Below are 13,002 nucleotides of genomic sequence, written 5' to 3'. Positions count from 1 at the left end.
CTTGAAAAGAATAAATATCAGCCAGATGAAATCTCTTAAAAATATGTAAAGATTTAGCTTAGTTTTATATCCATCACTAGTGACATACAAGTTTCCAAGAGAAGGTGCATTTTACTTCCCCTATAGTATGGTTTAAAAAAAAGCCAGATCCTTATGTTTTTTAGGTGGTAGAAGTTTGGGCAAGAGGCACATTGAAAAAAAATATTATTCTTGTATTTCATGTTTTATTTAGGGCCTTTATCCTAATGAACATTGATTGTTTCTTCTTAGTGTACCTCGGTATGATCAGCCTCCTCCTGTCACATACCAGCCACAGCAAACTGAAAGAAATCAGTCCCTTCTGGTACCTGCAAATCCTTATCATACTGCAGAAATTCCTGATTGGCTTCAGGTTTATGCTCGAGCCCCTGTGAAGTAAGTGAATTTACAGCACAAATTTTTGTTGAGTGGTGAGTAGAAGCCTGAATGGAGTCTCTGGGCTGCTTAAAGCACACAGCACCATTTTTAAAAAAATATTATTTAAAAGCCCATTGTTATTTAAAGAAGGGATATCACAGCTTATAAAGTTGAAAAGTCATTGATTAGAAATAGAAGTTTTACAAATATTTATTGAATCTTCACTTTCTATTGTGTGCAGACCTAGGCTATTACAGGGATGCAATAAAAAGCTTACATTCTCATAGGGGTAGAATAACTTGTAAATAAGTGATGCAATACCTGTGATAAAAGGAAGGAACCAGGTAAGTCCTAGGTACATAGGTGAATCAAAGCGGGACACAAGGGTGTTGAGGAAATAGTATGTGTGGTGGCTCAAGTTCTGGGAGGAGGTGATCTGTGTTCACTGATAGCTTTGTTACCCTGGGAAGGGTGCTTAACTTAGTTTTGTTTTCTGTAAATTGGAGATAGTAATAGTACCTTCTCTTAAGGTTATTGAGTATTCAATAAAATAATGCATCTAAAATATGTATCACAGTGTCTTGCACATTGAGAGAGCTTAGTAAATGGTTACTGTTATTATTGTGGGTAAAGGTAAGAATAGTGGTTAAGATCACTCAGGAAGGAAACTGTCTGGAAGGAAAGCGTGATTTCTGTCTCCATCACCTACTTACCGAATGACCTTGGGCAAGTTATTGAACTTAGTTCTAAGTGTTTTTCCTCTACTGAAATACAGGGGATAATAATCTTGTCTACTTTACTTGGTGTGGTGAGGCTTAAAAGTGATCATGCTTTTTTTTCTTAAATATTTATTTATTTTTGGAGGCACTGGGTCTTAGTTGTGGCATGCAGACTCTAGTTGCGTCATGCATGCGGGATCTAGTTCCCTGACCAGGGATTGAACCCGGGCCCCCTGCATTGGGAGCATGGAGTCCCAGCCACTGGACCACCAGGGAAGTCCCTGATCATGCATTTTAAATCAAATGGCACAGTGGCTGACTTGAGTAAGCCCTTAACAATGGTTTCTTACTATTATGAGTGAGCAAAGAAAGCTGCACCAAAAGGAAACTCCATGCACTAGTTTTTAAAGATGGCTATGAGTTTGCTAGGCTCATTGAGGATATTTGTTGGGTGCCATAGTAGGCACTGTTCTTGGAATATAGTCATGAATAAATGAAATATTTGCCTCAAAGAGCGTCTCTCTTCTGGGAAAACAGAAGTAGGTACTCAGATCAATAATCCAGTGCGGTAAGGATCAGTGACAGTGGTATATACAAAGTGCTATGATTTCAGAAAAGGGGATTTCTGAAAGTAAATAGTTATTGATAATCCAGTGCTTCCTGTACCATACTGTGCTAAGTTTTTACATATGTTATCTCATATAATCTTCCCAAAACCTATTTTACAGCTGAAAAAAACTCTGCTAAGATCACACAAATATTAAGTGGTAGATTTCAAACCTTTCTCTCTAACTTCAAAGTTCATACTCTTAACTTTTGTCATTACTACTTCTTATTTAATAATAATTATCACTTACTAAGTATCTATTTAAATTCCTGGTACTTTGCTACGTATTTTACACATAATAATTGCATGTACAGTACTGTTAACAATTATATAAGGTGACATTTTGCAGCCTTACTCTTAATATTCCATTTGTATTTCAAAAACCAAAACTATCAGCACAAGATAGCCCAAAGAAGAGTTTTTAGAAAGTTTAAGATGATTGTACAATGAATTTCGAATAAAATAATTAAATCTTATAAAGTCACTGGTCATTTACTATGAACTATTTGTTAATTCTTGGCCAACATAACATTCCCTTACATTCCCTCTGATCTTTTCAGTCTGTAAATTCATGGCTGTTGATCTTTGTGGCCTGATGCAGAGAGACAAGATGATATTATGAGGGTTGTAGTCTAAAATCATCAGTTTTTTTTTTCCTAAGTCAAATTTAAGCCTTATCAGTGTAATTTTTAAAATGGTTTTAATTATAGATATTATTATACAGAGTATAAACAGTGCTTGTCAGCAGTTTGTTTTTAGTTTATTTGAAATTACGTAGACATTCATCCATAAAATTAAGCATGGCTTGGTGTCTTAGCTAACCTACAGAAACCTCTTTATCTGATAATATCCATATACTGTAGGAATAGGATGAGGAATGATAGCAGATGGACTTTTCTTCCCTTTTTCCCTCTCTTCTTTCACTCTTGATACCACTTGATCTACTGCTCTCTGTGGCCTTTGTTCATATGCTGATCCTAAGTCATATGTAATATGTGCATGTATTTATATTTCCTTAAGTCTGGAAGAATATGTGCCTAACTGTTAACCTTTGTTATTTCTGGGAGTTGATAAGATTGAGTAGGGTTATTCTTTCTTCTTTATGTTATTTCTACTCTATAGCCGTTGTTAGAAAGAAATAACATAAAAAGCTTTCCTTCTTGGGGGGAAAAGATGGTACTTAAATGGAATTCTTTGCTTCTGATGAAAAGAAACAGACTCCTAAAGATTACAGTCCCTTTCAACTCTGGCTCTGTGAGCTAACTATAGAACTTTAGAAAACTAGCAACTTAAGTTTTTTTCAAATAGATCAGAACTCCTCCCAGAATGGGCCAGTGAGAAAAGAGAGCAAGTACTTCTTTACTGCTTAAAACAAGAGGTCTAGGTCTACCTTTTAGTTGATACTAAATTTTTGTCTCTAAAGAGGATTGGAAATGGTTAATATTGTTCTATCAACAGAAGGTGAGTTGTTATCCATGAATTAGATAATGGAGAATCAATTACTTATCCAAAAAATTAGCTTCTTTCTTCCTTTTGTTTAACAAACAATTGACATTATCTAGCTTTCTAAAATGCTTTATTTCTATCTCTAGCAGTAACTTACCAAAATAATTCTTGCATGTACTTCCAGAACTGACTTAGAACAGATAATGTTCTAAATTATTTATTAATTTTAGTAAAGGTATGTTTCTAAGTTTTCTCTCAAAAGTCTGTAACGTATCATGCACTTGTAAGCAAGCTGAACTATAGGATAAAATTAAAAGATGTAATCTTTAACGGGAAAAAGACCATCAGGAACATGTTTACTTTCCATTATTCCTCATGCCCGCCCCATTCCCCAACACCAGTCCCCAACAGCATTGTGGCACAGACTCTATTTTATCCCTGTGTCTGTGATCCTGCAGTATCACTGCTGACTCACTTCTGGGTGTAGGAGGAAAGGAAGAATGGGCATACTGTTACATAAGACAGGCACAGGGAACTTGGGCTACATTACAATACCCGGGGCTGGAATAGCAGTACTTTTGGCTCCTGAAGGCAGCATCCACTGGAGTGTGAACAAGGTTTTTTGGTAGCATTACAGCAATTGTTGTTTGCTTATATGGGTTATTTATAAGTACTGTTTGAATAGAATACTGCTGTAGGAAAAATATAGCAAGAGAGATGCTATGAGAAAAGGATACTGGAGTAAACAGCCGATTTTCTGAATGATTTACCTGTATATTTAGAGTGTAGTGGCTAAGAAGTTAAACTGAAGCAGATTATTTGGCTCCTTAAGAAGAAAAGAATGGGAATTACATACTTTTCTTAAGAAAAGTAAATGGCAGGCATAAGCAGAAGGGAAGTCACTATATAGAAACAGCAGGGGCAAGGATTTGGAATGGAAATGGACACATTGCATACTTTTCTCATCTGTGGTTTTCCTTAGAGTACTTTTTCTTCTTCCCAAAGTATTTTCACTAAATATTCTGATTTTCTTGCTTCTACACACAATTCTATTCTTGATGCTAAATGCTGTGATTGGGAAGTCAAAATTGTCTGAAGCTTTTTTCTTTTTCCTTTTTTAAAAAAACTTGAATGCTTATACAGAATGATATTCATGTGTTACAAACAAGTTTGATATTTATCAATATTACCATATTCTTCTCCCTTCTTTTCCTTGCTAGAATGTCCCAGATGATAAATGAGCTTTAACGTTCTTACAGTTCACCTGGCATAAATTTATGTATCTTGAATCAGTAGACATTGCTGAAATGCCCCTTAGCAATGGAATTCAGACTTGGGAAGATTAAGGTTTTTTGTTAGGAGTTATGAATTTGTTTCAAGCAAATAAAATCTTAAGGTACATGAATGGCAGAGGTTCTAGGAAATACCTTGCAGTTGTTTCTTCATGGAGGCTCATTGAGTATTTCTTGTAGTATTTCTCCAATATATGTTGGCAAATAGTTGGAGTTTCCCACTAAAGAGAATATATAGCTTTCTGCCAAGTATATCCTTTAGTAAATTTGCAGTGCTCAGTAAGTAAATTAGTAAATTTGGGATCCAACAAAATACGTTTACCTTGTGATTTTTGTGTACTGTGCTGTGCTTTTGGTATTCCTGGAACACATAACCAGGTTGTTCAGAAATGTATGTCAACATACCAAGCACAGTCTGTAGCTCATACTGGCTGCTCTGTATTTGTTTACTGTTTCCCTTTTTTAAAAAATATTACGTGATCCCCTTGGAATAAGATGGTAAATGAATTACCAAACAAAGGAAATGGGTAGGAAATGGGTAGGAAATGTTATAAATGATTATTAAGAATAAATTTATTAGAATTTACAACTAAAGTTCTTCCTATTATGTCTGTTGTGCAATATGATTTGAGAAGTATAACTTTAATATAGGTATATGCCTTGCTCTATAAAAACTTGTTCAAGTTTTTTCTCTAGTCTTAGTAGGTATTATCATTCAAAACTATTACTGTGATGTGCCTTAGTCCATATAGTTCTCTGCCTTTCTGATCTTTTAATCACTAAACAATTTTGCAAGAGATATGTATATAGCCTCTTTAGGTTTCATCTATAAAATAAGAAGATTGGAGTAGAGCGCTGTCTTCAGGTCTCTTTCAATTCAAAGTGTAAATTACTACTTTAGTAGTTTGTTGTATACTTCATCTCAGTATGTGATCTACTTACCATTGAAGAAGGACTAAACACCTTCTGAACTGTATATAAATAAAAACTTATGTGAGTCCGGCCCCACATGGTGCAGTTTTCTACAGTCTATTTATTCTGTCATTTTGAAAACAGCTTATTCTTTCCTTTCTGCTTGAGTTTTTCTGTATTTTTTGTTGTTTGTTTGTAATATTGTATGCTCAACCTCAGGAATATTCAGCCCACAAATGATGGTTCCTTTTCCTCTACCTGTTTAGTTCCTTGTTTGCTGTCGTAAACAGTATGCCTCAAAAAGCTTTATCAACACTAATGACACAGATGATCTTGCCTATTTTTCTATATTATTCATTGCAGGAACAATGTGGTCTAAAGTATTCTTACCTTCCTGACAATTAACTTTGGATGAACTTATGAATAGCATGGAATATGTTCTTCAGAAATTATAGAACCACAGTGGTTTGAAATCTTCATTATTATCTAGTATTAATATTAGAATAACTGATACATAAGATGAATGGAAATGGGTATTTTTTAACTTAGATTGAAATGAAGTAATATTAGTAGTTTTCTCCTCTCCCTAAAAAATAGTGTATTTAACTAGGAGTTAAAAACTCGGTTATTTTAAATTGAAATTTATCGTTTATTTAGTTATAATAAAATTGAAATTTATAAAAATAGAACAGTTTATTGTTATAAATACATATTTATGAATATGTTGTGAACATATGTCTGATTGTGTTTTCAAACAGATATGACCACATTCTGAAGTGGGAACTCTTCCAGCTGGCTGACCTGGATACATACCAGGGAATGCTAAAGTTGCTTTTCATGAAAGAACTGGAACAGATTGTTAAAACGTATGAAGCCTACAGACAGGCTCTTCTCACGGAGTTGGAAAATCGCAAGCAGAGACAGCAGTGGTATGCCCAGCAACATGGCAAGAATTTTTAAGTTAATTTTTTAAAAATAAAATTTAAGTTTTATTATAAGGGCTTTAAAATATTTTCACAGATTAAAAAAAAACTGCAAACAAGTACTTTGGTTAATAAAGGCAGCTTACTTTTTTGGAAATTATAAAATTCTAATTTTACATGTATTTTGTTATTAAAAATATTCTTTTATTGAGAAAATGAGTTTATCATTTTAAGAGCCAACATGGCAGACACTTCTAAATGCTGTATATTTGGAAACTGCTTTGAATATTCTCGATGGAGACAAATGCAACAAGAAATGTCATTTAACCAGATATTAAATAGGAAATGATCAGTTGGTAAACTCTCACAGTAGCAGTACCTTTCTTCAGAAAACAGAGAACGAGAGAGATAACCTATGCAGTATTTAAAAAAATGTTTACTGCTTTAGTGTGGAATATTGTCTGGAATTGGATGGTTTAAATATTACCATTGTATAGTGCAAAACATAAAATGGGATTTGGGACCTTTATTGTGATAAATTTTTATATGTAACGTATGGAGTCACCTTCCCTCCCCCTCCCTCGAATGTAAAGAACCCTTTTAAAACATGTTGAGAAAGTATTTTTTGGTATGAAAGGGTGAAGGGTCTATAATGTTTCAGGAATAAATTTAGGTATAAGGCCTGTGTGGGAAAAGTGTGCACAGCACTCAAGAGTTGCTAACATTACAGTACTTCCTTACTTTGGACCAGGGCTTTTATGGCATTTAGTAACATGGTGCTGATGAGACAGTGGAGGCTTTTCAACAGCATAGCACGTTGCCATCCCAACAGACTGGGTTGAACTGCCAAAAATGACAATCAGGGATTCATTAAGAAATCTTGGTCATTAAATTGATTCTACATATCTTTTATCTTCTAAGAGTTTGTCACAGAACTTTAAAACCCAGTATTTCTCTCCCAGTTTTTTTTCCTTTGGTTTAATAGTTATTAAGACATTGTTCATAATTAGCACAGTACGTTTGATTGCAGGCAAATTTATGGCACGTCTAGCCTATAAATCTCTAGAATTCTGTGAATTTCAAAACTTGTTGAAATAGCTCTTCAGTTATATTTACATGTGTTGTAAATATGTAAATAAATTTTTAGTTTAGGTAATCTTCCAAAATATAAAGCACTCCCAGTTAGATATCAGTGAATCTGAATTATTGATAAAATGTTGAAAATGTTAAATGTTTGATTTTATATAACAAGCTTATTAAATATATTTTTGTGGAAACTAAATGTGTTGCGTTTGAGTCCATGTTTTATGCATAGCACTTATATGTATTCGATTTTTCCATTCAGAGGCCCATAGGCAAAGGAAGCAGTATAATGAAAGGGGTATTCCAAAATGAAAATAGACTAGTTGGAATGTTATCAGTGGGAAAAGTTATTTTGCAGGGCATGTGATCAGACTTTCCTAAGATGTGAGCTTAAATATCTTATGAACTCTCACACACTCTTCTGTTTTAATCATTCTTTACTCCTTACTAAATATTACCATTTTATTTAATTAAAGCTTAGCCATTTCTAAGAAAGTTAGAAATTACTCTGTTTTAGAGCTCCCAGATAAGAGGCATTACTTTTTTTTTCATTACCACACTTTTTTTTCCTCTAGAAAGTAAGCTCAATGAAATTCCACTACAGATTTTAGTAATTATAAAAACAATATAGAATCACTGGTTTAAAAGAATTGGAAGATACCTAAAAGGGCTTAGTGTACATTCCTTAAAATGGAAACCTAAATTTGTAATGGTGTCAACATGAAAGAAAATGCATTTTGAATTTAAAAAAAGAGATAGAAATCTTCATCATTCTATATCATCACCTCCCAAACATTTCCAAATTCAGTTGTTTTTAATATTGGGAACCAGAGTAAACTTTAATAATAGTTCACATGTTAAAAGAATAAACCTATGATGAATACATTTCTTTGTGTACCAAATGAAAAAATATACAATGCAGTGAAACTCAAATACATATACAAAGTGATTTTTTGTGCATTTTTGATCAAGAGGTTTATATTCTATATTAAATCATGATAGAAAAGCAATATATAGTTTTTGATAAAGCAACTGAAAAGCTCTCTTATATGTCTTTTATAATAAGAGCTAATGGTATATGTAAGATGGTATAGATTGAATCAAGCCTATTGAGTTATGATGCTATGTTTTAACAAATGGCTATGTGAAATAATTTAAAAATTCTTCTGTAGAAATTAAATGAGCATATCCAAATGTGGAGTAATATTACTACATGGTTTAACTATAACCCGGTAGTAGAATTTAGTAAATTCAAGCAGAACACATGTACTGTTATCATAAATAGACAAATTCTTTAAATTATAACAGCATATTTGAAGACAAAATCAGGAAACTGTACATGTTAACAAAATAAAACCATGCATACATACATCTGCTTATTAAACACTGAAATAAAGGAACTAAACCATTTTGCAATCTTCAGAGGTGCTTGGTATTTTACCCTGTTCTGATGGAAGCACTTTGAATGTTTGCATGGAGATGGAAAACAATATTTAACTGACAATTTGGTCATGCACACCTGTATTTTTGAAATTTTGGATTAAATTTTCTTCTTTTCTGATTGTTCAGTAGATTCTGACTTTGGTGCAGGAAAAGCTTGATGATACAGATGTCTGTGGGTTGCTGCTGCACTATAAAGCTTGTATAAAGCCTAGAAATAAAAGAATCAAGATTATAAAACATTGTATAAATACACAGATATAACTTTTTTCCTTCTTAGTGTAATTAGTTTATGGTATGATATCAAATTTAGCATGCTAAATTTGGAATCCTTATATCATTAATCTGTATGAGATATATATTAATAGCTATTATCTTAGAACACAAAAGTATTTTCAGCTGTCCAATGTGTGGGTCGATCTTCATGGTAAATGTTCTATCCTCAGACTGCATTTTCTTTTACCTTTCACACCTTTTGGAGCAGAGCTTCCTAACCACTGTGCCCCAGGGGTGTGTTGAAAACTCATACTGTGAATATTATTAGTTTTAGAGGAATTATAGGAGCTCATAACTTCTGACTGCCAATAGCTACTTTATTATACATAGGTAGACCACTTGCTATTGGAGCTTCCTGATAGGTTTTTCAAAAAGGGACCACTTTTATTCTCCATGATTTCCTGCTATGGTCATGCAGATAAGCAGGTGTGTTACCCTCTCCCCTGCCACACTGGGCTCTCTCAAACATGCTCTCTTGCCATTGTTTCCATTCCATATGTAAGTTCATATCTTACAAAACGTTATTCAGAAACATTACGTCAGAGAGTCTTCATTAAAACTACCTCTGTCATTGTCTGTTTAAGAGTGTTTGAATCACAGGAATTTATTGCTTTATGTGTCCATAAATATTTTTATGTTCTTTTCTTTCCCCTCAGCTAGTGTCTAAGATTCATTACCTCCTCTAACTTTCACATAATGAACACTCAGTTAAGGCCAGTTTATCTGATGTAATTCTGAAGTCTGTAAAAAGTCTGAATATTTTTAGAAGTTGGATAAAAGCCTGATATCCTTAAATAGTAATCAATCCCCAGGAAATTCCATTCATTTTTATGTTTTTGAGTCTGCACGGCTACTTTCTTTTGATTTTCTTAAGTCTGAATTGTACTATCATCAATTCTATGAATGCATATTGGTGCAACCTTAGTTCTACTGTATTATGATTCTAACACAGTTTAATCCATGTTCTCTTAAAAGCTTAGATATTTTTCTAAAACTTGATTTACAAAGTTGAAATTTGTTTTTACCTTTTTAGTGAATTTATCTTACTGAATCTTACATGAAATAATTCCTTGTGACTTGTAAATATTACATGTATCCTTGGTATTTGATTGGAGGACATAATCTAGTTATATATAACAGCAGAAACTGAGGAATTATGTGCTATCTCTGTAGTTGTTGAAGATCAGTTTTGCTTCCTGAAGATAATGACCTAAATGATTCCACAGAGATAATTTTTCTTATGTAACAAGTGATTCCTTCTTAGAAGCTTAGATTTTTCTTCAGATATGGAGTTTTGTACATGTGCAGTGGGAGAAGTGAACACTAATTTACAGGAAAGTTACACTGCATACTGGTCTGAAACCTTAAAGTGGTATAGGTAACTCAGAAGCCAAAGTTAAAAACAACTTCTAAAGATTGTAGCTCCGTTTACTCTCCAGTAGTTAAGTTTCCTGAAGATTCATAACTGTACTTGTTTCACTCTGCAGTAGAGCAAAATGCCCAATGTTGGAGCTTAAGAATTTTGAAATTTTGTAAACATTCAGGAAACAAAACATAAAATATTCATGATAATCAATTCTTATGTTTCATATGCAGATAAAATCATATATCATGTCCAGAATAAGTTAAGTATTTTAAAACCATTGCCAAAAATCACAATTAAAATTGTAAATGCTAGAAGAACATAGGAGCTGTAGTCACCAAAGATTTTTTAATGTACATTGAGATATCCTTTAATGGCTACTTGGTTTATAAAATAAGAATATCATAATGTTTATAAATACATGCTCTTAATTTAAGAAGAAATTTAACTTACCTCATTTGTACTTCCCTGTGGCAAAGGCAGTTTAAAAGGGAGAAAAGAAAAGTATATATCCTGCTTCATTAATAGCATTATGATAATCAACTTTGTTTACAGTAGTAATTTGTGAGCATTTAAGAACAAATAACCCTGCAGAGTTTTTCAGTTTAGATTACATATTTAATGTGAATCTTTTGAAGAACCCAATTCTATATTCATCACAGGTTTCAGCATCATATTCTAGGTGGGCTTTGGGATTTACCTCAAATAGCCTCTCTTCATCTTTTGAGGTTGAAGGGCTAGTTGAGGCAGTGGCTCAGAGGATCCAATTTTAATTCATTCTTTTCCCGTAGTGTTACCATTTATTTATCTCAACTAGATTCTTCAAAGACACACGGCAAATCCATCAGTTACAATTCTCTTTTTAAAGAGTATGTATAATTACACTCTTAATGCTGGGAGAACTGTAGCTATTACTTGCTACCTGGAGACCATAAATATTCTTAACTCCAAACTTTTATGAAGAATCTCAACTTTAGCTTCACTAAATTCCCCTAAATTTAACTGAAGACACTTCCAGAATGACATAGTGAGTTGATGATTATTCTAGGTGTGTTTATAATTGTCTCCCCTATCCATATTCAATTATTTGAACAGTGGACCATGGTGACCCTGGGTTGGTTAAGTGGACCATAGAGGACAACTGATCCCTAAGCAGCTGATCCAGAGGTTGACCTGGACTCATGCCAGGGCCTGGTACAAATGTAAAGTTCAAATAGAGACAACGTGAAGTGATCAGATGCTGTGTTTAGGGGTTTTACTAAAAGAGACAGTGCTATGACTTCAGATGGTGGTTTATATGTGCTCCTAACAAAGCCAGTGCTAGTCAAATGATAGGTTGTAAGTATGAAGTAATGAACACATAATCGAATCACAATCAGCTAAATAAAAACTTGATTGTGTTTTCTCACTTAACAGCTTTAACTTTTAGGATAAGAAAAAGTGAAAACACTACCTAATCCACGTATGTTTGAAATATATTGAAATGTTGACTGGAAAACAGTTGTGTAGGACTTTACATGTTATATTATAGTTAGCTGTTTGTATCTGGCCATCTTGACAGATTCTAAAGTTCTTGAAGACTGGGGCCCAAGTCTCCTGTTCTCCTGTATATTTACAACATCTAACATAGTGTCTGGAACATAGATAGCATTCAAATGTGTGCTGCATTTAGTTGAAGAGAATTAAGTGTTCCTACCTGGTCCCACAAGGCTGCAGCCACTTGGTCTATTACAGCACCCAGCTCTCGGTATTCTCCAGAGTACCGGATGTATGCCCAGGTGCACAGAGTAATAAGCGTCAGTCCCATTATCATATTGCATAGGCTAGCTATGATGTCCAAACCAATGAATCCAGTCACACCAGCAATCACATATGTGATAAAGATGACAACAAACAGTGTGGCTGGGGTACGAGCTGCATGGAAGATATTTTTGCTGTCATTGTGCTTGATGTACTGGATGTAAAGTTCATCTATTTCACTCTCCAACTGTTGTAGGTAGCGCCGGCTAAATTCCTCCCCACCCATCTTCTTCACCCCTCGGAATAGCTTCACAGATTCTTCCTTAAGTTCCAGATGTTTCGTCTGTAGGTCATTAGGGGCCAGAAATGGTTTGTCACCACCACAGATCTGTATCGGATAGAGAAGTATTCACGCAGTGCACAGTACAACTAGCAACTGTATCACAATCTTGCACTTAGCTAGTTGAATTTGTTAGAACACATTACTAATCCGAAGGAGCCTGCATTACGTTTTGTCAACCCACATCTTTCCATACTCCATTTCTATCAGGCGGGATTATAAGTGGGACTGGTACTTCATAGGTGACTTATATAAAGCCTTTCTTAATTTGTATTCTCTTTTCGACATGGGAAGGAATATCCATGACTTAATCCAATTTCCTCAAGATGTGGAGGTGAACTGCAAACTCAGTTCATTCATAGAATGAATCCAAATTTAAGAAAACTACTTACAGTCAAGTTCCTGTAGGAAATTTATTCTAACTACACTGAACTAATTTTGACCAAATGAAGTTTAATTTAAAAC

General features: G+C 34.0%; 2 protein-coding genes across 3 annotated transcripts in view; one reads left to right on the top strand and one right to left on the bottom strand.

Annotated features, from left to right (window-relative positions):
* SAV1 (salvador family WW domain containing protein 1) overlaps positions 1-7,577 on the top strand; it is a 28,969-nt gene extending 21,392 nt beyond the window's left edge. Inside the window, exons 4-5 of the mRNA XM_027111195.1 lie at positions 271-414; positions 6,131-7,577. Coding sequence (XP_026966996.1) covers positions 271-414; positions 6,131-6,332 — 346 coding nt within the window. The 3' untranslated portion in view covers positions 6,333-7,577. The remainder of the gene's footprint in view (positions 1-270; positions 415-6,130) is intronic.
* Positions 7,578-8,159: 582 nt separating this feature from the next.
* ATL1 (atlastin GTPase 1) overlaps positions 8,160-13,002 on the bottom strand; it is an 88,982-nt gene continuing 84,139 nt past the window's right edge. The window contains exons 13-15 of one of the 2 annotated variants that reach the window (XM_027111193.1): positions 12,154-12,585; positions 10,911-10,925; positions 8,160-9,029 (exon numbers count right to left, since the gene is read on the bottom strand). In XM_027111193.1, coding sequence (XP_026966994.1) covers positions 8,919-9,029; positions 10,911-10,925; positions 12,154-12,585 — 558 coding nt within the window. In that variant the 3' untranslated portion in view covers positions 8,160-8,918. The remainder of the gene's footprint in view (positions 9,030-10,910; positions 10,926-12,153; positions 12,586-13,002) is intronic. The other variant, XM_027111194.1, reaches the window with a different exon arrangement.

This window comes from Aethalodelphis obliquidens, unplaced genomic scaffold (genome assembly GCF_003676395.1).
Source record: "Aethalodelphis obliquidens isolate GAN/ISIS:26980383/991018 unplaced genomic scaffold, ASM367639v1 scaffold10, whole genome shotgun sequence".
Classification (NCBI taxonomy): domain Eukaryota; kingdom Metazoa; phylum Chordata; class Mammalia; order Artiodactyla; family Delphinidae; genus Aethalodelphis; species Aethalodelphis obliquidens.
The sequence above is the reverse complement of the archived record's forward strand: the minus strand, read 5'-3'. Positions and strand labels throughout refer to the sequence as shown.